A 22,849-nucleotide genomic window follows, 5' to 3' on the forward strand; every position below is an offset into this window, starting at 1 on the left:
ACGTATTGAAGACCTATTTACTAGGTGATTTGGATTTTTCAGCCAAGTTACCTCTTCTGGTGACCTTTATTATTTCTTCTGTGTATGTGGATTTAGGAAGTAACACACACTTACCCTTTTATTTTTCCATTTTCCTAGTCGCTATCTTTAGAATTTATTTACTTTGTTTCATTTCCTTGTATTATTTTAGAACCTTTTCTTGAACTTTTTTCTTTCCCCCACATCTCTTGGAATGAGGCCTGCTATTATTCCTGCTCTTGTTCTTTGTCTTAGGGTAACTTAATATCCAAAAGTAACTCAAATGTCTTTTGTTTAAATTTTAATACAAAACTACTGCTCTTTATTCAACTCTTCATGTCAATAAGACGCTCTTATACATGTGTTTATATTCACTTTCAGTACAGGAATCTTAAAATTGGCTATTTTTGCATTTATTTTTAGAGCAGAAGCATGGGCATGCTGTGATTTTCCAATAAACTGCTATCACAATGTCAAAATGCAGTTCAGACAACAGCAACACAGAGATCTCAAACATTAACACGGTAAATCAGTGATTTATCCTGTGTGGAAAGTGGAAAAGAGTTTATTTGTGTGTTGTACTAAGTTGTTTCTAAGTGAATAATATATGGAAGCTATGAAACAACCTCACCAATTTCATGAGAGTAAATTGACCAGAAATTTAAAATCTATGATTGAAACACAGTCATGTGGATGGAGGTACTGTTGGCGCTGCTAAAGCAGTTAACTGTAGTCAGTTCATCTATGAACTGTAGCACTTTTACTTACCAGCAGGGACTCAGAGCATTTCATTAAGGCAAGTGAGGGGAAAAAAAAATGTATTTCAACATGCCAAAAGAAGAAAAAATTGGCAAAATTATAGGTCTTTCTGTTTTCACATTATTGGATTACCTGTTGAATTTTTAAATCTTGGATCTGCTTTCCCTAAATAGGAGGTATATTACTGGGCCCAGCCACTCTATGCTAAAGGAATGAAAACTCATGTAAATGTTATAACCTTCTGGAAACTGTAACTGGGAGGGTTAAGTTGCTGTCCTCCATTTCCTTGCAAATCTTCCTCTGGCTGCACCCTTCAAGGCCAGGAGGACTGGGTGGGTGTGGATTTCCAAACCAAATAGAAATAGTTTTTGAGCTGCCTATGATTCTGTTCTATACGTTACTATGTGGACATTCATGAATCTCTGATTCAGTTCATAGGACATTTACTTATTTAACTGTATGTGGTACGTGTACCAGGAAATTTAAGAGCTGCGGAGAATGAGACCGTACATCTTGTTCTCATGGAGCACGTGTGCAAGTGAAAGAATGAGGTGTGTGTAGGTGTCCCTGAATATATGCGGTATGGTCCCAATTAGGAAAGCAGAGAGGAAGGCTGCTGGAAGGTTTTTATGCCACTCAGGGGACATTGTTTTCATTCTGTTGTTTGTTTGCCCTGGCCCAGGTATGGTTTGGTACAGTGGTAACACAGGGGTGTGTGAGATGTACAGCTCCTGTCCTCAAGGAAATCCTGGTCTAGTTGGTCAATTTATTTACTTTTTACAACTCTTTATTTAAAAATAATTTCAACCTTACAGAAAAGTTGCAAGGTAAGAATAGAACAAAGAATATGTGCTTTACCCATTTTGTCCCATTTGCTTTATCAGTTGCACACACACTCGCTCTACATATACATGGTTTCTCTTTCTGAGTCATTTGAGAATAAGTTGCATATATCATTGCCCTTTACCACTAAATACTTCAGTGAGTATTTCCTACGAACAAGGATATTCTCTTACAGAGCCCATAGTCACATTGCGGTTATCAGCGTCAGTGAGTTTAACAGTGCTGCTCTCTGCAGTTTTTCAGTGGACTCAGTGATGTACTTATTGGCCCTGTTCTGCCATACAGGATCCAGTCTGAGATTAGTTTCTGCATTTAGTTGTCATGTCATTTGGTAGTCTTCTTTAATCTGGAACATTTTCATAGTTTTTTGTGTGTGGTGTTTTTGTGTGTGTTTTTTGTATTTTATGATATATTTTTGAAGAATACAGACCTCCCTTTAAAAATAATAGAACATTCTTCTCATTTGTTTTTGTACACTTTTTTGGAGTTATTAATTATTATAAGTGCTGTTGTCATCTATATGAGAAGAAATGGTGACGTGACAGTGGTAGGGAGGCGGGGGTCCTGCTGATTCCTGGCAGGACGTGGTGGAGGAAGGTGTATTTGGAGTTTTACACTGTTGCCCTGTTCTCTTTTTCCCCCACCCTCCACCAGGATTTAGACTGATTTCCTGATACTTTCTACCATGTCTGTAAATTGGTTTGGGTGCAGAGTGAGGTGTCAGGCTTAAGGATACGTAATCTGAGACAGGAAGCAGCCTGTAGTAAGGAAAGAGCAGTGTAGAGGGATCCCACGCATGCAGCCGGGTGGGAGGTACCTGCGGATCTCAGCCTTGGCCTTCAGAGTGATCTGTTGGATCTCTCTTCACTTTGGATTCTTGGCAGCTGTGTTGAGTAAAAAGCTTGAATGGTGAACCTGAGGGTGTGCATCCTGTGGACCTGCAGAATTGAGAAAAGTGAGCGCTTAGTGTGGGTGAAGGGAATGGCTGTTGGGGCTCTGGTTCAGTGAAGAAGGAGCAGAGTGTTGCTTTGATCCCGGGAAAATAATGACTTGGCAGTTTTCATAATGTTCTCCGGGGTACTTTGCTGGCCGTCTTCCTCCGAGAAGGTAATGAGAAGGGCTGTACTGTCTGGTCCACAGATGGTGCGTGCCTTGCTGAGGTCCTTGGCTCCTGCAGCCATATGCCTCTGTTCCACTCGCTCCAGATTGCACTTATATTAGCAGGATGGTGAATTCTGGTCAGCTGAAGTAATCTCTGCAATCAGAATTTTGTTGTGCCTGTGTGTAAAAAAGGACCACATTCGAGACTTCTTGTTAGATTAGACGCAGCAACTGAAGTCACTGTGTTGTACCAGGGTCATAAATTTCATATGTCAGGAGATTCAAAGTTTTTGTTGCCAAGGAACAAAGAGCTATATTCTTTCTTTTCAGTTTCATAGAGTAAAAACAGTGAACACTCCAAAGCGCAGTACAAGGGAGAAAATGCACTTCTACGGGCAAGTAAATTCTGCTGACAGTAGGAAAGCTGATGCTGGACTTTGACATAGAGATTTGAAACCCTAACCCTCTTATCTGCAGGTTAGGAATTTTAGAAAGACTCAATTTTTATTTTGTTGTTTCACACACCAAATTTATCTTTGGAAAGAAGATATGAAATGCACATGAGTGCTTAGATACCATGAAAAACTATCATTTCACAAAATTATGTGCTCTGTTTTAACTTACCTAGGATATGTATAATTTTAAAGATACTTATTTAAATAGTTGATCATCTCTACTAGGTTGTTAGTTGAGAAAAAGACCTCTGTTTTGGTCTTTAGATGAAATGATTAACTGCTGGCATTCATGCGAATCTTTCCTCTGTCCAGGCACAATGCTAAGTGCCACATTGCCTCATTGTATCAATAATAGCATCACAGACTTCACAAACAACATTTGTAATATATTTATATATACACTGACATGTTTTATATATACATATATTTTAAAAGCGTCACATTATACATATTAAGGACATGGTTCTCTGTCAATAAATATAGATGTGTATTATCATAGTGGATTCAACGCATTTCATTATAGCCATACCACAATTTGCTTAGCTAAATTTTTATTAATACATTTAAAGTTATTTCTTGTTCTTAGTAATAATGCAGCAATAAACGTCCATGTACTCAGATGTTTGTACAATTGTCTAATTCTTTTAGACAAGTTTCTAGGGATAGGCTTGCTGGGTGGAGAGAATAGGAGGCTTGACTTTTAAAACAATCCTCTTAGATCAAGAAAAAGCTAAACCAGTTATAGGAAGAGTTTGAAAGGCCCGTGGGAGTGATGTTCTGGCGTCTCTCGTTTCCGTGCTTGCTTTGTTTTAACCCCGCATGGTTGTGTAATGGTCTTCTTTTTCCCTTTTGTAGTCAGCTGTGCTAGAGCAGAATGCAATGAAAGAAACACTGGATGAATGAAAAGCCCTGCTTTGCAACCCCTCAGCATGGCAGGCCTGCAGCTCATGACCCCTGCTTCCTCACCAATGGGTCCTTTCTTTGGACTGCCATGGCAACAAGAAGCAATTCATGATAACATTTATACGCCAAGAAAATATCAGGTACTAATGAGAACACTAATACTGGAGCATTTTTACTAAAACGGAATAAATTAGCATATAGTTGACACAACTTAATAAAACTCATTTACCTTTTCAAGCTTTCCTCTTCTGATTAATTTTCTCATTCCAAATACCTTTGTTGTTAATAATCCTTTTCTTTTCTAACATCTGCTGGGTAATTGGTTTGATGGTTTTATTTGTGAAGTTCCTTATTATTTCCCCCCAGTGAAAACCTCACTGTTCCTTAATATCCATTTGGATGTGTCTGTCCTCATGAGCGGGGTAGGAATTGAGGTTGGTTGAACAACTATGAACTGGCAGAACCTCGGTTATTATAAATATAGTCATTCATATAATTCTAGAGAAGTACTCTGTCCATGCAAAAATCTTTTTTAAGGAAATTGTAAATGAGTTTCAATATATGTTTACACAGCACAGCTCTATATAACAGGCATTTTAATGCCTCTGGTTATTATTCATATAGACAGATGCAGAAAGTATGTTTTTTGGCAAGCTTAGTGGAGGAAGATTTTAGAAAACAGTGGAATTTCCTGAATTAAAAGAAAGCCCCATTTTCTAACTTTGTACTCAGATAAGAAGTGTATAATCTTTTTTTCCACTGTATTTCCAGGTTGAACTGCTCGAAGCAGCTCTGGATCGTAATACCATAGTCTGTTTGAACACTGGCTCAGGGAAGACGTTTATTGCAGTACTACTCACTAAAGAGCTGTCCTATCAGATCAGGGGAGACTTCAACAGACATGGGAAAAGGACGGTGTTCTTGGTCAACTCGGGTAATAAAAATTATTTTTTCAAATCACATGAAGGAAACTGGATGAGATATTCTCTGTGGACATTAGGCTAGATTATTGAAAATATAGAGAATAAGGTGCTTGTTGAAGCTCTGAGCGCAGAGCTGCTTATTTCTTAACTCTGTAGTATTTCTTTTAAATGTTAGGTGTAAAACTGGCTTTTCTTTTAAATGTAATTGCATTGAATTCTGATTCTGCATATCTTTTGAATGGATTACTATTGGAACATAGTCTAAGGTGTGTTAGTTATTTTGTTCTTGATGTTTTAGCTTCACAAAATATGTCAAAAGTTGCTTGATTATGAGATAGGTAACTTTGATTTATGATTTTGGTATACCAGTTGTAGAAAGAAAGTCGTGTTTCTTACTAGTTAAAAATACTGCTTTTTAGGTTTGGGATTATATTAAAATGAAAGGTATAAAATGTGAACCTGAGCTGCTAGGGTACCAATACAACCATGTCAGTCCCCTCCTTTTTTAGATGATCTCAGCGTGTAAAGTTCTATGTGCTATAAAATACGTGTTAGTCTGTAGTGTTTCTTGGTGAAATGATCTGACTTTATTGACCAAAACAGGAAGTTGTATTTTTAGGTTGGGAGAAAATCAGCTATAAAGAAGGAAGGTAGTACAAGGTTCTCCGAAGTGAGTAGCAGAGACAGGGTGGTGAGTCTAATAAGTGCATTTTGGAAATATCTAAATAATAGGTGGTTAGGTATAATACATAATAATAAGGATTTCCTTAACTGTCTTAATCATTAGTCCAGAGAACCAACTAGAGCCAACTTCTCATATTTACATGGAGTTTCTATTTCTGATCAGCAAACCAGGTTGCTCAGCAAGTGTCAGCTGTCAGAACTCATTCAGATCTCAAGGTTGGGGAGTACTCAGACCTAGAAGTAAATGCATCTTGGACAAAAGAGAAATGGAACCAAGAGTTTACTAAGCACCAGGTAAGACTTGTAGAGAAGTTTCACTCTATAAATCCCTACAAGTCCTTGACTTGGTTTATAAGATGACCTGTAGCCTTGGTTGTCTGAGGTGGACTTGAAAACTCTACTTTCCTGTGCTTTGTCGCCCAGAAATGAGCCCCGTGCACTCTTTCTCACTGTGGATCTCATTTCTGTTGCTCTTACTTCATAGTGTGATTTACTTGCTTGAAAAGCAAAATTCCAACTACCTGTTTCCAACTTGGAGATAACGTGCTTTCAGAAAATGTACTCGAGTTAAATGTCTTAAAAGTGGAGACATTTCTTGGTTGAGTTCTTTGGATGTTTGACGAGACTTCCTCTCACTTAACGGATCCCTGCAGCCAGCATGTGTTGAGGGCCTTTTGGTGGATCTGAAGTGGTTAAGAGCTGCTTCCTAACTAACCTTTAACAGTCTACATACAGTCTGCTAGTGTGTACTGGGTTAAGTCGCATTAAAAAAAGCACTTAAATGTCCACAGAATGATAAGCTATAAAAAGAACATTTAATGGCTGTAAAAAAAGATGAAAATTTTACCCTTTGCAACAGCATGGATGGACCTGGAGAGCATTATGCTAAGTGAAATACGCTAGTCAGAGAAAGACAAGTACCACGTGATCTCACTCACATGTGGAATCTAATGAACAGACTGAACTAATAAGCAAAATAGAGAGACTCATAGAGAGCATGCTGACAGTTCCAGTGGTGGTGGGTGGGGTGGGGGGGCAGGGGGTGTGGAGGGATTGAGCAAAAAAGAGAACTCATGGACACGGACAACAGTGTGGAGATTGTGGGGGTGGGGGGAGTGGGGGGAGGTAGAAGAGGGTATGGGGGGATAAATGGTGATGGAAAAAATTAAATTTAAAAAAATCACAACATTTAGTTTGTCATCTTCCAGAAAACCTTGTCAGTTCAATGGGGAAAAAACAGTGTGAATTGTTTTGTGATTTGATTAAATTGACAGATCTCATCAGTCAAAATATGGCTGTAGGAACCTGAAAACCTGAAGTAGATTTAAGAGATTTACCATGAAAACATGGTCCCCATTGTCAAGAATTTTTTCTCATAGTCTGTTTTATGTTTTTCTGATTCTACTTCTTGTTTCTCAAGTATGAGCTTATACATTCAGAATTTTTGTTTTAATTTTGACTAATGGATTTCTTAGTTCGCACCTATAATACAGTGGCTCCATAATCTCCTTTCATGTGAGTGTATTCATGCAGGTGATGGTACACTTGTTTGTACTGATGTCAGGTTTTATTTTAGGTTCTCATTATGACTTGCTATGTCGCCTTGATTGTTTTGAAAAATGGCTACTTGTCACTGTCAGACATTAACCTTTTGGTGTTTGATGAGTGTCATCTTGCAATCCTAGACCACCCCTACCGAGAAATTATGAAGGTAAGTTTTTATATATCAGTCTTAATAATCCAGGTCAAATTATTGAGTAAAAGCAGTGTTCTTACATACCAAAACAGTGATATTAGTTACCAATTTTGAGAACTTGGTTTCAGTGTATGAATGAATGAATGAGTATTGAATTAACATTCATTTACATCTGTACTCTATAATAATAAGCTATACTAAAACTATAATAAATCTAACTCTGTAAGAAAATTTTAAACATAACAAATCTGCCTTTTAATAAACAGCTTTTAAACAAGCTACCATAATTTTTATTCCTTAATTCTGTAAGTAATATTTTAGTTTCTGTAAGTAATATTTGTCAGTCTTTTTGACATGTTTTAATATGGCAGTGTCTCTTTTGGTTTGGCCTTGCAAAATGAATTTCTTACTGTCAGTATCTTTTACCATGTTAGCTCTGTGAAAGTTGTCCATCATGCCCTCGTATCTTGGGACTAACTGCTTCCATTTTAAATGGGAAATGTGATCCAGAGGAATTAGAAGAAAAGATTCAGAAACTGGAGAAAATTCTTAAGAGTAATGCTGAAACTGCAACTGACTTGGTGGTCTTAGACAGGTATGCACTTCCTATGGATTTGGTATGGCCAGACTAGCTGGAACTGATTCTAAGCCTTCGGTATCTGCAGTGCCTTGCAGATAGTACCTGCTTAGGAGAAACCAGTGGCTGTTAAACGGAAAGAGCAAGACTAGCAGCTCTTTATCAGGACAGTTACATGCTAATGCAGGGATTTAACCTTGTTTCCAGAGAGAGTGGCAGATTGAGGTGTTTCTGCGTAACGATTGGCCCTTCATATTTGCTGCTACTGACAGGGATTGGGAACATGGGCAGTAAACTTGTGTCCTTTCTGTCTGTGTGTGCTTTGTTTTTCTGACCTAAATGTCCCATCTGATGGTTTGAAAGAACATTATTCAGAAAATTCAGTATTTTACAATATGCTTTAAAGTAACTGGAAACACCCTGTAGTTTTGAAAATGAGGTGAATTTCTGAGAAAGATGTTTGTGATTTCTAGCTTTGTCTCTTTGATGGAGGTTGGTATTTTTAGTTTCATTAAAACACACACACTTTTTGATAAGTTCATGGATGGGAGCCTTTATAAATTAGGTTTTAAAATGTAACTAATTCAGTTCATAGTAAAATACCTTTATATTCTTCTCAGATATAGTCTTTAACAAGGCTAAAGATTACCAAGTGGTGGCTCTTATAACAGTTATAATAAATAGAAAACATTGATTTCTCAGGTTATGAATTTAAATCAGACATGGATTTTGAATATTGGCTCCACTAATTGTAAACTTTGTGACTTCAAGTGAGTCATTCACTGTTCCTGCACCTGTAAAATGACACTGACAGTGGTTTCAGGGGCTTCTTCAATGATTAATTACATCGACACCTAGAAAACACCTTGCAGTGTGCCTGTCATTTAGTAGACTTTTGGGAAAGTTCTCTTTGTAGAATGAGAAGAAAAGCTAAATTTTCAGGTTATGGGAACTTGGGTATCCAAATGCCACATGAAATACGGATCTCAACCTTTGGGACGTTATTTTTTACTTCCCTGAGCCAGAGCGATCTTTGATGTAGCAGTCAACTTGCCTTTATTCCACCTGGACTAGATTGGTAGCCTGTACTACTGAAGTCTTCAAGAAAAGTAGAGGTATTTGGGCATTTAAGTAAAATTGATAGGGCATCTGTTGGATTTGGCATTACCTAGTTCTCTCAGTGTGGCTCTTTGGTTAAGTACGGATTCTGGTTGACAATGATGAAACCTGTAGTCTTTAAATATGTCACTACTGTATTTCTTTTCCTTAATTGTTGTATGTGCTTTGAGAATGTTACATGCTGTTCTAGTTGTCATTTTATGACAGATCCAAGGAACAATATTGTAATTGACAAAGTTGTGGGGAGCTTTCCCTGTGTCAGGAGGTGTTAAAAATGAAGTTGACATTTGCAGATGCTGTACGTTTCCAATAGTATGGAAATGGATCAATTTAATGACAGTACTTCCCCCCATCTCCTACTCCCCATTCCTGATTTCTGCTTCTGGAAAGTAATCATTATTGAGTTTCTTGAGTGTTTTGACCAACATTATTCCTAAGGGGGCAAAAGATAAAAGTCTGAACCTAAAAAACAAAATAAAAGACCTGGGATAATAATGAATTTACAGAATTCTTTGTCAGCTTTCTGTAGTCATTCCTTAGCCCTAACAGGCAGACACGCATTGTAGACACAAGCGAGGACCACTTCAGGAAGGCTCCTGAGCCTGCCTGTTACCCCGAGTGGGCGTATAAACTGAACACAGACTTTTCCTGCTTGGTTAGATATGTAGTGGATCATAATGCAGTAGTGAATTGATTGCAGTAGTGACAGCTGTTGTTTCTGATGTTAAAGATACACTACTCAGCCATATGAGATTGTGGTAGACTGCGGACCATTTATGGACAGAAGTGGGCTTTATGAACGACTGCTGATGGAGTTAGAAGAAGCACTTAATTTTGTCAATGACTGTAACATATCTGTACATTCAAAAGAACGAGATTCGACTTTAATTTCTAAACAGGTAAGCATACACAAAGTAAGTATAGGAAGTATAATAAAAGGCTTCTGTTTATTTTTAGTATTGAAATGAAAATATGCTTCTAGCGAGGCTGTTTTCTATGCATTTTAACTTAAGGCCCTACCTTCTTATGTCTTTGGACATTTTTCATTGAACATATAGTAGGTTGAGTTTACAACTACCTGACAGACATTTCTGTTAAGTATAGGTCTCCCTGATTTAAGAGATGACTTAGGATTCATGTCATGGCTATTTGAATAAAAGGAGTGAGTCCAGTTTTTTTTTCTTGGTTGGATGAGTTAGTTCCTGCTCAGACCCTTTGGCTAAACAAATTCTTGTGCCGTTTCCTTGTGTAACTGGATATGACGAGTCATCCCTGAGTGGGATCCAGCTTTGAGAAGGATTCCTTAGGATAGTGGTTCTCAAAGTGTGGACCTCAGACCAATAGCATCGGCACCCCCTGGAACTTGTTAGACATGCAGATTATGGGCTCTCCTTTGACCTGCTGAGTGTAAAGCTGGGGGTGGGTCCAGCTGGCTGAGAGTGACAAGCCATCCAGTTACCCTGATGCATTAAGACTTGAGAACCATTGTTCCGGGACTTGGCAACCATTCGTGGGTGCCAACACTGTATTGCATCTGCCATCTGAATTTCTCTCTTGCTGATTGTTTCTGAGGCAGCAATGCCCAGACTCTCCTCAGCCCTTGAATTTTCAGTCTGTCTTTTACTCTCCTGCAGAAGATTCCTCAGTCACTCGCTGTGATCTCCACTCTGCTCTGAGCTAGGGTTGTAAGGTGTGGTTCTCTGGGCATGAAATGAAAGGGAAATTGTCTTGCTCTTTGATAGTGAAAATAAAATGACCCTGCTGTTGAATTGCTTGCATAGTTACCTGGAAATAAATGACTCAGTTGTCCGAACTAATCAGAGATCTAAAATTAAGTTTTATTATTCTTATACAATTGCATCTTTGAATTTCTATTATGTGATCATCCTTGCTGGGGAAAACGAAAGATTCTTGACATATGTATATGAAAAAGTAGAGCCTGAAAAGACCACTGGCCCCTGCCCCCATCCTTAGGGTAATAACCTCAGTGTTTATATTAATCTCTGGGATAAACTAATTTTGAAGGGGCAGATTGAAGACAACTTAAACCCCAGTTAAATCCTGTAGGAAAGTGCTACCTGATTATTGTGTAGCATTTGGCTCTTTACATTCTTTTGTAGATACTGTCAGACTGTCGTGCGGTATTGGTAGTTCTGGGACCCTGGTGTGCAGATAAAGTAGCTGGAATGATGGTAAGAGAACTGCAGAAATACATCAAACACGAACAAGAGGAGCTGCACAGGAAGTTTCTATTGTTTACAGACACTTTCCTACGGAAAATACATGCACTATGTGAAGAGCACTTCTCACCTGCCTCACTTGACCTGAAATTTGTAACTCCCAAAGTGATAAAACTGCTTGAGATCCTGCGCAAATACAAACCCTACGAGCGACAGCAGTTCGAAAGCGTCGAGTGGTACAATAACAGGAACCAGGACAACTATGTGTCTTGGAGCGACTCGGAGGAGGAGGAGGAAGATGAGGAGATCGAAGAGAAGGAGAAGCCGGAGGCGAACTTCCCGTCTCCGTTTACCAATATTTTGTGCGGCATAATTTTTGTGGAAAGAAGATACACGGCAGTTGTCTTAAACAGGTAACTGTAAGGTTAACATTCTCCCCGCAGTGGAGCAAGGCAGCTGTGGTGCTGCGAGGTGATGGAGGGCCCTCCTGTGGCTCCGTGGCAGTGCTGCTCGTGCGCGGGGCCCTGCGGCGGACAGGGAGGGTGTGCGCGCAGCTGCTCTCCCAGGAGGCCGGGTTTTTACGTGGCTGAGGCTTCTCAAACGGTGCTGACCTGTCCTAGCCCATCTAACATGGAGCAGGTATGGAAAAGGCAGGTTGAAGGGAAGCATTCCGTGTTTCATGTTCAGTTAGATTCACTCCAGCCATTGCTCCGTGGCCATGTGTTAGGTGTGTTAAACGCTTTGCAGCAAGCTTTCTGTAATCTTTGGGTAAATTTTTTTTTTTAATAGTTCTGTCAATCATATTTCTTTTTAAAAAAATATATTTTTATTGATTTCAGAGAGAGGAAGGGAGAGGGAGAGAGAAACGTCAATGGTGAGAGAGTCATTGATGGGCTGCCTCCTGCACGCCCCCTGCTGGGGATCGAGCCTGCAACCCAGGCATGTGCCCTGACCCGGAATCAACCTGGATCTCCAGGATCATAGGTCGATGCTCAACCAATGAGCCACGCCAGCTGGGCTCTTTGAGTAAGTTTTATCTCTGTGTATTATCGTGACTTATTTTTTTGTGTTAGCTTTTTTTTCCCCCTTAAGTGTTGATTCAGGTTTGTAGTGGAAAAAGTTTAGAACAACTGGATTCACAATTTGGATTGATTCATAGATTATATATTAAAATTTCCCGAATCAGGAGAGATTAAGTATTAGAGAAGCATTTGGAGAATATTGGCAAAGGTGACAGTGAATCCATGTGAGGCTCTGGATTCGCATCCCTCTCCTCCTCCAGTAGCAGCTCATCTTCCCTGGACACAGACCCGCCAAGGAGCTGGACTTCAGGTTGTGTCAGATGGTCACCTAATGGCTAGTGCTTTTGGTTTGTGCGTAGATGCTTTGTTATTTGTAAGGGCCAAAAAAGTGGTTCTTATTTTGTGCTTCAGACAATCTACTTTTCTGTGAGATCCATTAATTGGCCAGAGTTGATCCCTAAGAGCCTTTTCTGCAAGTAGTGATCTCTGAGGAGAAATTAAGCTTTGTTTCCTGAGGTAATTTAGGATTTTTTTTTTTTTTCTAAACCGCTTCTGACTGGTTTGGGATTTTTGAAAACTTACTTGAGTAACGAGAAATTGGACCCTGGGGCCGCCGTCTGGTGGTTTTCAGTCTGGTAATTTTCATAGTCATTGGGCCTGATCCTCGAGATGAACACAGAGTAAAGTAATGTTAGGTAGTGAATTACACTGAAACCAGGAGTTTAAGATTGGGAAGGGACTTCGCTGACTACCTAATCCAACCCACTTATTTTTGTAAGAAAGAGAAAGGGCCTCAGGAGGAAAAGTGATTTGCTCTGAGTTAAATTGCTAGTCAGTGACAGAGACAATTCAGGACTCCTGCCATTCTGCCTCCTCCTCGCCAGTTCTTTCTGCAATCCTGGTGCCCCTGGGCGTCACGGAACACTGGCCCCGTGCTTTGGAGTGGGAAGGCTGCCAGGAGCCAGGCCCCAGAGGATGGCTGTTCGGAAAGGCAGTCAGCGGTCAGGAGAGTTTACTGTTGGCCCGGCTCTAAGCCTGGTTGCAGACATACTCCCACCCCCTTCCAGGATGGTTTAAGAATTACATTTTGAGAGAAGAAATGAGGGTTTATTTTCTTCCTTGCCACCCTTCTGTACATGTGTTTTTAAATGTAGAGATGCACCAGTTTTCATTGCAGGAGGATTACCCTGAAAGGTGTATCAAAAATCAGTCAGTTCCTATTGACTTTGAGGATCAGATTAATTGTGATCAACCCTCATAAAGTGTGGCCGGCATTTCGTGGTGGCTGATGGATCAAGAGCGATTTGAGGGCTGACTTTATGGGCAGCTAATTAAATGCACAATAGGGTTCTTGTTCCAGCTGGCTTTTTAATAAGCTTAGGAAAACTTCCTGAAATCCAGTTTCTTGCCTTCCATCAACTTAATGGAAGGAAAAGCCCCCTTTTCAGTGAATAGCTTCATGGGAGTATAAGCCATTGTGATACACGGGCAATTTTCTCCTCTCCTAATTAAAAAATAAATCACAGTAACTTCTGCATGCAAAATAGGTGTGTGTACAGTCTTAGGTTTATAACTTCCTTTTGCCTTAGGCATATAGGGCTTTATGGTTTATAATTTATCTGTATATACATGTATTTTTCAGTTTCACAGTGCTTCATGAAAGGTAGTAGATGTGTTTACAGATGAGGAAACTGAAACTCAGTATGTGACTCTCTCAAAATAGCACTGATATTAAGTGCAGGAAATGGCTTTCATTCTCTAAGTCTAGTGCTCTTTTCACTGTGTAACTTACTGATATTATGTGACATTGGACAAACCTGGGTTCACATCCACCCCGCCCTGTGCCCCCTGCATTTTCCTAATAATGTTTTGTTTACAGAAAAGTTGTGAAGATAGTGCAGAGTTCCCCTGTATCCCTCCCCAGGTTTCTCCTCTTATATTATTAACAACTTATATTATCATGGTGCATTTGTCATAACCCAGAAACTGACACTGGTGTGTTACTAGGAACTAAATGCCAGGCTTAATTTGAATTTCACCAGTTTTCCCATTGACATCCCCTTTTCAATCCAAGGTACCAAATTGCATTTACTCATTAGCTCTCCCTAATCTCTGTCTGTTACAGTTTTTCAGTCTTCCCTTGGTTTTGATTTTTGATGACGGCGGCTGTCTTGAGGAGTCCAGCCAGGTGTTTTGTAGGATGCCTCTCAGTTTGAATTTGGCGTTTTCTCAGCGTTCGGCTGGGTGTTAGGATGTGGAGAGCACCGTGGAGAGTGGGGGTTGCCTTGTATCGGTCCATGGCGTCAGCGTCAGGCATCATGGGCGCTGCAGACTCGATCACGTGGTTTGCCTGTGTTTGCCAGTTTCTCCTCCCAGGTTACTCTTTTGCCCTTTCGCCCTTGTTCTCTGGAAGCAAGTGACCAAGTCTAGTTTATCCGGCGCGGGCAGGATTTAGCTTCATTCCTGGAAAGGGGCTTATCTGTGTCTTACTGGAACTGTCTCCTTCCTAGGTACCTACTTGTATTTATTGAACCATGTTCTTTTATCAGTATGGACTCATGTTTGTTTAGATTATACTTTGGGCTGTAACCTAAATTGAGGTTATTGATTTTGTTGCCCACGTGGTCCCACATCTTTGGGGTTAGCTCCTGTGTTACTTTGATGCTCTTCCTTCTTGAGTTATGAGAACGTTGTTTTCTGGTGCTGCAGGATGCCCGGCTCTTAGCTATAGAACAGTCATTCCTCCCAGGAGCTCTCATTCCTTCCATTTTTACCCACTTTTTAGAGGTATATTTTGTGAAAGTTATTTAACTTTTTCAAGCCTCAGCGTCTTCATCTATAAAATGGTAGCAGTAGCTCCCTCTCTTATTGGACATTGGATGTAAAAATGGCTGCTGTTCTCACCTGACACACAGTAGGTGCTAATTCCTCATGGTCTTTGTGCAGGCACTTGGGGAATACAGTATTGGTGGGTTATAACTGTCAGTGGTGGCTTTTTTGGTACAATCATACAGTTACATTTGATTTTCTCACATTGATAATAAAATATAAGGAACAAGGATATTATTAAAGGTATTGTTGATAGATACTTCAGTACCTGGCAGACATTTCAGATGATGGGTTTATATCTTTGGATTTTCCCCTTACGGCTGTATGTAAATTAGCACATTGAGTCAAATCACAGTTTTCAGTAGGACATCCACTAGTTTTTGAAATCTCGCCTGTGTAGCTCCGGTTTGGGGCCATGCTGCTTCCAGTGTAATTGGGTAGGCAGTATGCATCTCCACACAGTGCGACCGGGGTCAGTGCCAGCTATGGTAAATTAGGTGCAGAGGTGGAGGGGAAGCATCCAGAAACTCTTCGTTTGGACATAAGTAACGACTGCAGAATATAATACAACAGTAATGATTTTTAAGTTTCATTTTGTTCGTAGTTACTTTTCATGGAATTTTATAAAAATATTGGTTTCTGTTGGATTTGAAATTAGAAAAAACAATAACTAGATCATTCCAGATTGAGAAGCTCTGTGCACTGGAGGACATTGTAGTTTATCCACAGCCTGCTTGTGGGACAACACTCAAACTCTGTGTAAGAGGCAAAAGAAACAAGTGAGACTATATCTTCCAGTTCTCTGGTCCCCTGAAATCTCCAGGCCATTTGTCTTGCTCACTGGTACGCTTCCTGCAGCAGCAGACCTGTGTCATTTCTCTGGAAGCCTGCAGCTCTGTCTTGGGCACATGACTTGGCATCCCTTCAACTTAGATGAGAGGGAATAAGTTTTTTCTCTCAATGTTGTCAGCCTAGTATAGAGCCTTTAATTATTGCTCACAGGAGATTTTGCTTATTAATGTGCATGTTGTCTCCTCTGTTCTCTGCAGTGCTGATGTGAGTTTCATTATGGAGAAATAAATTTACCATTAGTGCTTCCATCTCTAGCTAATTGAAGTTGGCCAGACTGATCATTTTGGCAAAGTAAAATACATTTCTTGCCTAATTAGGAGTAACTTGAAATGCATTGTTTTAACCTCTGTTGCATTCAAATCAATGCTTACTTACATAAACTAAAATTTGGAAGTGCATATTATTTCTAAGATAGTTCATATTTTAGATTTGGGGGCATGCTATTTGCATGTGGCACTGTTTTCTGTTACAGATGTTGTAATAACTAAAAGCTGGGGATATATTAAGAAGGTTCTGATTCTGAACATAAGTACTTGAATTGTAGGCAGGCTCTCAGACTAACCTGGACATGCCAGGGTTGTGCTGATTTGGAGGCAGAAGGATATTTTAGATGCCCACTCAAAGCTTCTTTTAGCTCTTTGATATTAGTCTGTTTCATGTATTTAGAAAAGAAAAAAAAAAAGAATGGTTTGACTTAAAAATGCAATTTTCTATTAGGAATTTGTGCTATGTTGTATGACTTCAGAGGAACCATATGGGATCACTTACGTCAGGTGTGGAACCATTTATCCTCTGTGCTGAGTGTTTGAACGTGGGTATTTCCAAAATAACTGTAATGGCAGCACTAACTGTTCACCTTCTGTACGCGTAACGTGATCTCTGCCGCAGCTCTTCCATTTCTTAGCTAGAAGGCCAGCCCTGGGTGACGAGCACTGTGGGTTAATGCAGAGGAGCAGGCAGGAAGGGGGCAGGCCGGGAGAGCTCCGGGGTGTTGCTCTTTCATCAGGGGATGGATGGGGGCTCTGGCATGGCTGTGCCCAAGTCCAGTATCTGTGTGCAGAGCTGCGGTCAGTGCCTGGGGACAGGAAGCTGTTGGGAATGGAGGTGCCCACCATAGATGCAGACGTTTCTTTCTTGGAGCTCTGCCCTCAGTGGTACGGGGTGCTGGGGTGAGGCTAAAGAACTGACCAGGCTCCTTTCCCTGCAAAACTGGACTTCAGGTTTCCTTTGCTGTGGAGTTTCTCCCTTGGTGTAAGGCATGTGTGCTTTCTCTTTGTGAGTGTGGCCACAGAGACAAGGGCTTGGCTGTTGCCCCAGGTTGTGCCTAGGCTGAGAGAGGGGTGTGTGGCCTGAAGCTGAGGTGGAGGAAGAATTCCTGCCTCTCTGCCTGGCTCGGCTCTGTCCCCTCCTGGGCCACATTTCTATTAAGTGATCATTGCCAAATGAAAAGGTTTGAGGCACTGTGACCACGCTGTTCATCAGTAGAAATCAGCCAGTCCTGTAGTTGGTGGTACAGGTATTGGGCCCACAGATCTACCCGGTGAGAGTGGCCGTGATTTCTGTTTAAGCTACTTGGGGGAAAATTACCAAGACCATGCTGTTAGGAATATTGGCAAAAAATACATGCATTTCCATTTTAAGGGAGACCTTACAAACAAGGTCTACATTTTTTCCCCTCACCAATGCTTAACCTCAAAATGTATGTAATTTCCTTAGATTGATAAAGGAAGCTGGCAAACAGGATCCAGAGCTGGCATACATCAGCAGCAATTTCATAACTGGACACGGCATCGGCAAGAACCAGCCCCGCACCAAACAGATGGAGGCAGAGTTCAGAAAGCAGGAAGAGGTAACTCAAGCTAAAATAGCTGCACAGTGACATTTTCAGAACACATGCGAACACACTCAGCCCACAGGAACTCCCTTTCTTCATGGTTCCTCGGCATTTTCGTGCGTATAGAATACTTGAACACAGCTAGAGTAGCTGTCTCCTCCGAGGCACCGTGTAGTGACTTAAGTTCAGGATTAGAATTGCTGTCTGGTAAATCAATTTTGTGTCTTAATTGCTGTCAACCATATCGCTTTCTTTTATCGGATGGCACACAACCACGTTTCATAAAAGAACGGCATGTGTGACCACGACTCCTGTTGACTCTGGATGACTCGGAAGCAACAATTGGAAGTTTTTCCTACAACGGGTTTTGTTATGTTTTCAGCAAAGGTTTTGGCTTAATTTTTTTTCATGTTTTTTAAGATTTTAATACAGGAAATAGCATTGTAAAGATTTGAAAGCCTAATGTTGTGTTCTGGCTCATGAGTGTAATCTTTTTATTTAAAGTTTGTTATTTAACTTAAAAGTAGCAGAATAATTCACATTGATGCCTTTTTGTATGTCATAGCTTTTTGATACTATTCCTAGTTTGGGGAGTCCGATAGCCAGAGTCTGATCTGTCTAAAACCCAATTTACTTTATTGTTCAGTGTATCCTGGATTGGGAAATGGTTATTTTAAATCTAGGAAGAAAAAAATTTTTATTTTTTAATTAGTTCTGATTTCCTTGCTTGTAATTTTTAATTCCAGCTGATTTAGGGGTTTTAGTGAATTTTGGCAACTTTTGAGGAATGTTGGCACAGCCTCACAGACAAGATACCACTGTGGAGGGTCAGAGTGTCAGCAGGACTCGGGAGGTGCATTCATTTGGTCACTGTTGGCTGGATTCTTTTGTGGTCATTAACTAAGAAGCCAGCGCCTTCAGCCAGAAGGCTCTCTGTGATTTGTACAGATTTCCATAAACTTGAAAGGCACTTTGGTTTTCAGGTCACACTCAGTGAAAAACTGCCCTTAAGCCATTTCTTGCTTGCGCGCTCATGCAGCGCAGGCTCGGCTCGACGCCCTCTTCCTCAGCCTGGCCTTAAAATTAGTGTGTTTAGGGTTCATGTGTCAGAAGTGTTTTTGAAAATTTTTTTAGAATTTCTTTTTTTTTTTTTTTTTTTGGTGGCTTTTTTTCAGGTACTTAGGAAATTTCGAGCACATGAGACCAACCTGCTTATTGCAACAAGTATTGTGGAAGAGGGTGTTGATATACCAAAATGCAACTTGGTGGTCCGCTTTGATTTGCCCACAGAGTATCGGTCCTATGTTCAGTCTAAGGGAAGAGCAAGGGCACCGATCTCCAATTACATAATGTTAGCAGATACGGACAGAATAAGAAGCTTCGAAGAGGACCTTAAAACATACAAAGCTATCGAAAAGGTAAGATCCAAAAGGTAACACGGGACCGTGAACTTATTTCTTACGTGCATAGAAATAGATAAAAACTGGTCGATCTACAGAGAATGGCCGCAGTAGGTGTGTGCAGTGTGTACATGATAAGAAAGTTGAACATAATTATAGAGCCAGCGGCATTTTATAAAGTGTTTGAAAGCTTACAATAGAATAGTGAAAATGGTTGTATATGGATCACTGAGGAAGAATGCCTGGAAAGTATGCGCTGCTGTTAGTGTGGACAGTGTAGCGACAGCTGATTGTTGAGTGGTGGAGTGATTTGAGAGTGATGACATAGCTCCTATACTAATGAGAGATTGGTAATCATGTGTGTGTAGGTACAGGTACACTGTAAACCCTTGTACCTGTATGATGAGTGTCTCCATGGTCGATTCTGGGAGGAGTGCATTGGGAGAAATTTTCCTGCAGCAGGTGACTTTGGAGGATGGAAGTGTGTTTGGAAGAGAAAGGTTTCATGTCAAGGGAACTTTTTCTATAGGTTCAGAGGTACATAGCACACATGGGGCAAAGAAGGCATTTGTTCTCATCACAGATTCTGCTTTTAAAATGTTCAGATCTTGAGAAACAAATGTTCCAAGTCAGTTGATACCAGTGAGACTGATATCGAGCCTGTCGTGGATGATGATGACGTTTTCCCACCCTACGTGTTGAGGCCCGATGATGGCGGCCCACGGGTCACAATCAACACGGCCATTGGACACATCAATAGGTACAGTACAAGCTAATGTGCATGGAAAACCTGAGCATTGCAAGATTTAAGTCTAAACCTATAAGTATTGCATTGTTGTTTCCTTTTTGCAAATAATCACCAATCTTTCTGTTTATTGCTTGTAATATTTTGATAAGAGAAATAAATTTAATTTTTTTCTGAATTCTGAAATGTTTTATGCCTCAAATGTTGGGAGATACTGAAATTTGCATCAGCAGCAATTTAGGATTATGATGAGTTACTTGTATTTCTGAGTCTGTTCTAATTTACTTTGTCCTGAGTTGGTAGTGGCATTTCTGAGAACTAAGAAGAGCAGGTACATACCTGGATATGTTCATGCAGAGGCAAAGTACAGGAGCAGCCAGCATAAGATCTCCCTTTTTAACTTTTTATTTGGAAACAATTTTAAACTTTAACATGTCGCAAGAATACTACAAAGAAGTCCCATGTACCGTTTGCCCAGAGAGACCTAGTCAGGTTCACGAGAATGTTCTGTAGGGAAAGAATTCCATCCGAGATCACGGGGTTACCTGTTGTTCTGGTCACCTCTAGTCTCCTTCAGCCTGGAAGTACTGTTCAGTCTCCCCTCACTCGAACGACCTTACCGCTTTTGAGGATTACAGGCCAGTGACTTTGTGGCCTGTCTCTCAATTTGGGTTTGTCCGATGTTTCTCGTGATTAGGTCCAGGTTATGCATTGGCCGTGTATCTTCTCTTTCCATTTCATTGGCTCACTCAATGTCATTTTGAGGTCTTACTGGCGGTAGTGATTTTAATCACTTACGTAAGGTCCGCCACCTTTTGCTGCTATAGTTACCTTCCCCCTTTGCAATTAGTGAATCATTTCACGGGGAGAGACTATATAACATTCTACTTCCCAGTTTCACTCACTATTTTAAGTATCTGTTGATATTTCTTGCCTAAATTGATTATTACTGTGATTTGTGTGGAATGGTGATTTTTCTAATTGCATTTTTTTTTCTGCATTTAGTAGTTGGCCGCCTTCTGTAAGGAGGAACTTTCTCTTATCTAGTGTGAACTAATGGATTTCTGTTCTCTATTTAATGGGTTATAATCTCTTATTCTCGTTCATTACTTATCTTGATGTTAAAATTCTGGCCATTGGGAGCCCCTTCGAGGTAGCTTCCATGTCTTTTTAACATGTCACTATTATTCTCTGAACACTTCCTTATTGTATGGCACACCAAGGTGTCCTAAACTGAACTCATATTTTCCCTGCTCCAGATTAGATACTGGTTATTTCTCCAAAAGGTCCTAGTTCCTTTTAGTGGAGAATGAGTGATGTTTTAAAAACAAATTCCTGAACACTAGATATACTTATTGCCACTGGGGGATTGTCGCTACAAAGCTCTTTAGTTGACAGAGCTAGAAAATGCATTTATGCGTATACATATGTGTATTCACATAGGCATGTGTATCTATATTTATTTCTGTAGCTGACTGCTCACCTGTTGTTACCTCCGATGTTAGTGTGACACCAGAGGGTTCAGTCTAGCTTGCCTCTCTTTCCATCTTTGTTCCTGGTTTTTTTAATAGTGAGAAATACGTTTCCTGTTGTTTTCAGAATAATTTATGTTCAGCCTCCCTGCATGCAGCCTGTCAGCTTCCTGCTCTGCAGGGCTGCTGTCACGTTTGGGTGCTCTGATTGCACAGGCCCTTACCTTGCAGGGCTGCTGTCCATTCCAGGGCCCTTCTCACCTGGGTCCTGGCCCCTCTGGGTTGCCTTCCTGTCTCAGCAGCCTCCTTGCTTGGCCTCAGCTCCCTGTGGCTGGCTTCTTGCCCTGCAGGAGCACCCTCCTGCGCTGCTGCTGGTGGTCTTGTTCTCAGGCCTCTTGGTCAGTACTGGCTGCCCTTCCACCTCTTCTAATGTCTTCCTTGCACAGGCCCAGTCCTGGTTGGCAAGTGTAAGATTATTAAGGAATGAACACTGGCAGTGTGTTCTCTTAAAAGATTCAGAACAACAGTTTTTGTGCTGTCCAGCATGGTAGTCACTAGACATGTGGCTATGTAAGTACAAATTTGAATTTTAATTAAAATAAAATAAAAAGTTCTGTTCCCTGGCTGCCCTCCACATTTCAGGGGCTCAGTGGCTGTCCTCGTGGTCAGTGCACTTACAGAGCATCATCGCAGAGAGTTCTGTTAGACACAAATGCCACTCCAGTAGAGGGGAAGAGGGACGTCATAAATCAGACTTGAGGATGTGAATGTCAGTACAGATTGTTTTCATCTACTTCTCAGTTGTAGATTGAGCATCCCAACTTACTTTTCTTCACAGATACTGCGCTAGGTTACCAAGTGACCCGTTTACGCATCTAGCTCCTAAATGCAGAACCCGAGAGTTGCCTGATGGGACATTCTATTCAACTCTTTATCTGCCAATTAACTCGCCTCTTCGAGCCTCCATTGTCGTAAGTTTATAAAAAGACATGATTACACCTTTAGCATATGCCATGATGGATTTTTTCCAGCTTCTCTAAGCCTGTGCAACTTATAGGTAAATTTGGCTTTAAATCTACTTTGAAAAGTAGGTATATAAATCTCTTTTGTAGTCAGCTACATGTTTAGGTCTTTAATCGACTGTATAACTCACAGACTCGTAGAATTGGAATATATGACCTCTGAAGTCTCTTAATGTCAACCTTTCTGACAGAACCATTCAGCTGTGGCTTAGATACATACAGTGACACAGATTCATTAACTATAATTGGCTGCTCTAGTTATTTTGTTGTTGACTTGAGAATCTGCCTTTGAGTAACTGCTGTCCTTGATCCCAGTGCTGATTTCCAGATATTCCAAGATGACTCATTTCTGTTGCACGTTAAAAGTTGTTTAGTACTGTTACCATGTATGCTATAGCACATCCTGATATATCTT

The 22,849-nt window shown here is 40.5% G+C and overlaps 1 protein-coding gene across 8 annotated transcripts in view; it reads left to right on the forward strand.

The window, feature by feature from the left end:
- Positions 1-22,849, forward strand: part of DICER1 (dicer 1, ribonuclease III) — a 67,851-nt gene that overhangs the window by 21,061 nt on the left and 23,941 nt on the right. For 3 of the 8 annotated variants that reach the window (XM_087818387.1, XM_087818383.1, XM_087818389.1), the window contains 11 exons: positions 4,032-4,219; positions 4,851-5,013; positions 5,850-5,980; positions 7,263-7,397; positions 7,817-7,977; positions 9,809-9,977; positions 11,199-11,671; positions 17,678-17,810; positions 18,971-19,213; positions 19,801-19,955; positions 22,251-22,383. In XM_087818387.1, the coding sequence (XP_087674513.1) occupies positions 4,076-4,219; positions 4,851-5,013; positions 5,850-5,980; positions 7,263-7,397; positions 7,817-7,977; positions 9,809-9,977; positions 11,199-11,671; positions 17,678-17,810; positions 18,971-19,213; positions 19,801-19,955; positions 22,251-22,383 (2,040 nt within the window). In that variant the 5' untranslated portion in view covers positions 4,032-4,075. Of the gene's footprint in view, positions 1-441; positions 543-4,031; positions 4,220-4,850; positions 5,014-5,849; positions 5,981-7,262; positions 7,398-7,816; positions 7,978-9,808; positions 9,978-11,198; positions 11,672-17,677; positions 17,811-18,970; positions 19,214-19,800; positions 19,956-22,250; positions 22,384-22,849 lie in introns of those variants that run through there. The other 5 variants (XM_087818403.1, XM_087818397.1, XM_016201010.2 and 2 more) reach the window with 4 other exon arrangements.

The sequence above is a fragment of the Miniopterus natalensis genome, chromosome 1 (genome assembly GCF_054644295.1).
Source record: "Miniopterus natalensis isolate mMinNat1 chromosome 1, mMinNat1.hap1, whole genome shotgun sequence".
Taxonomy (NCBI): domain Eukaryota; kingdom Metazoa; phylum Chordata; class Mammalia; order Chiroptera; family Miniopteridae; genus Miniopterus; species Miniopterus natalensis.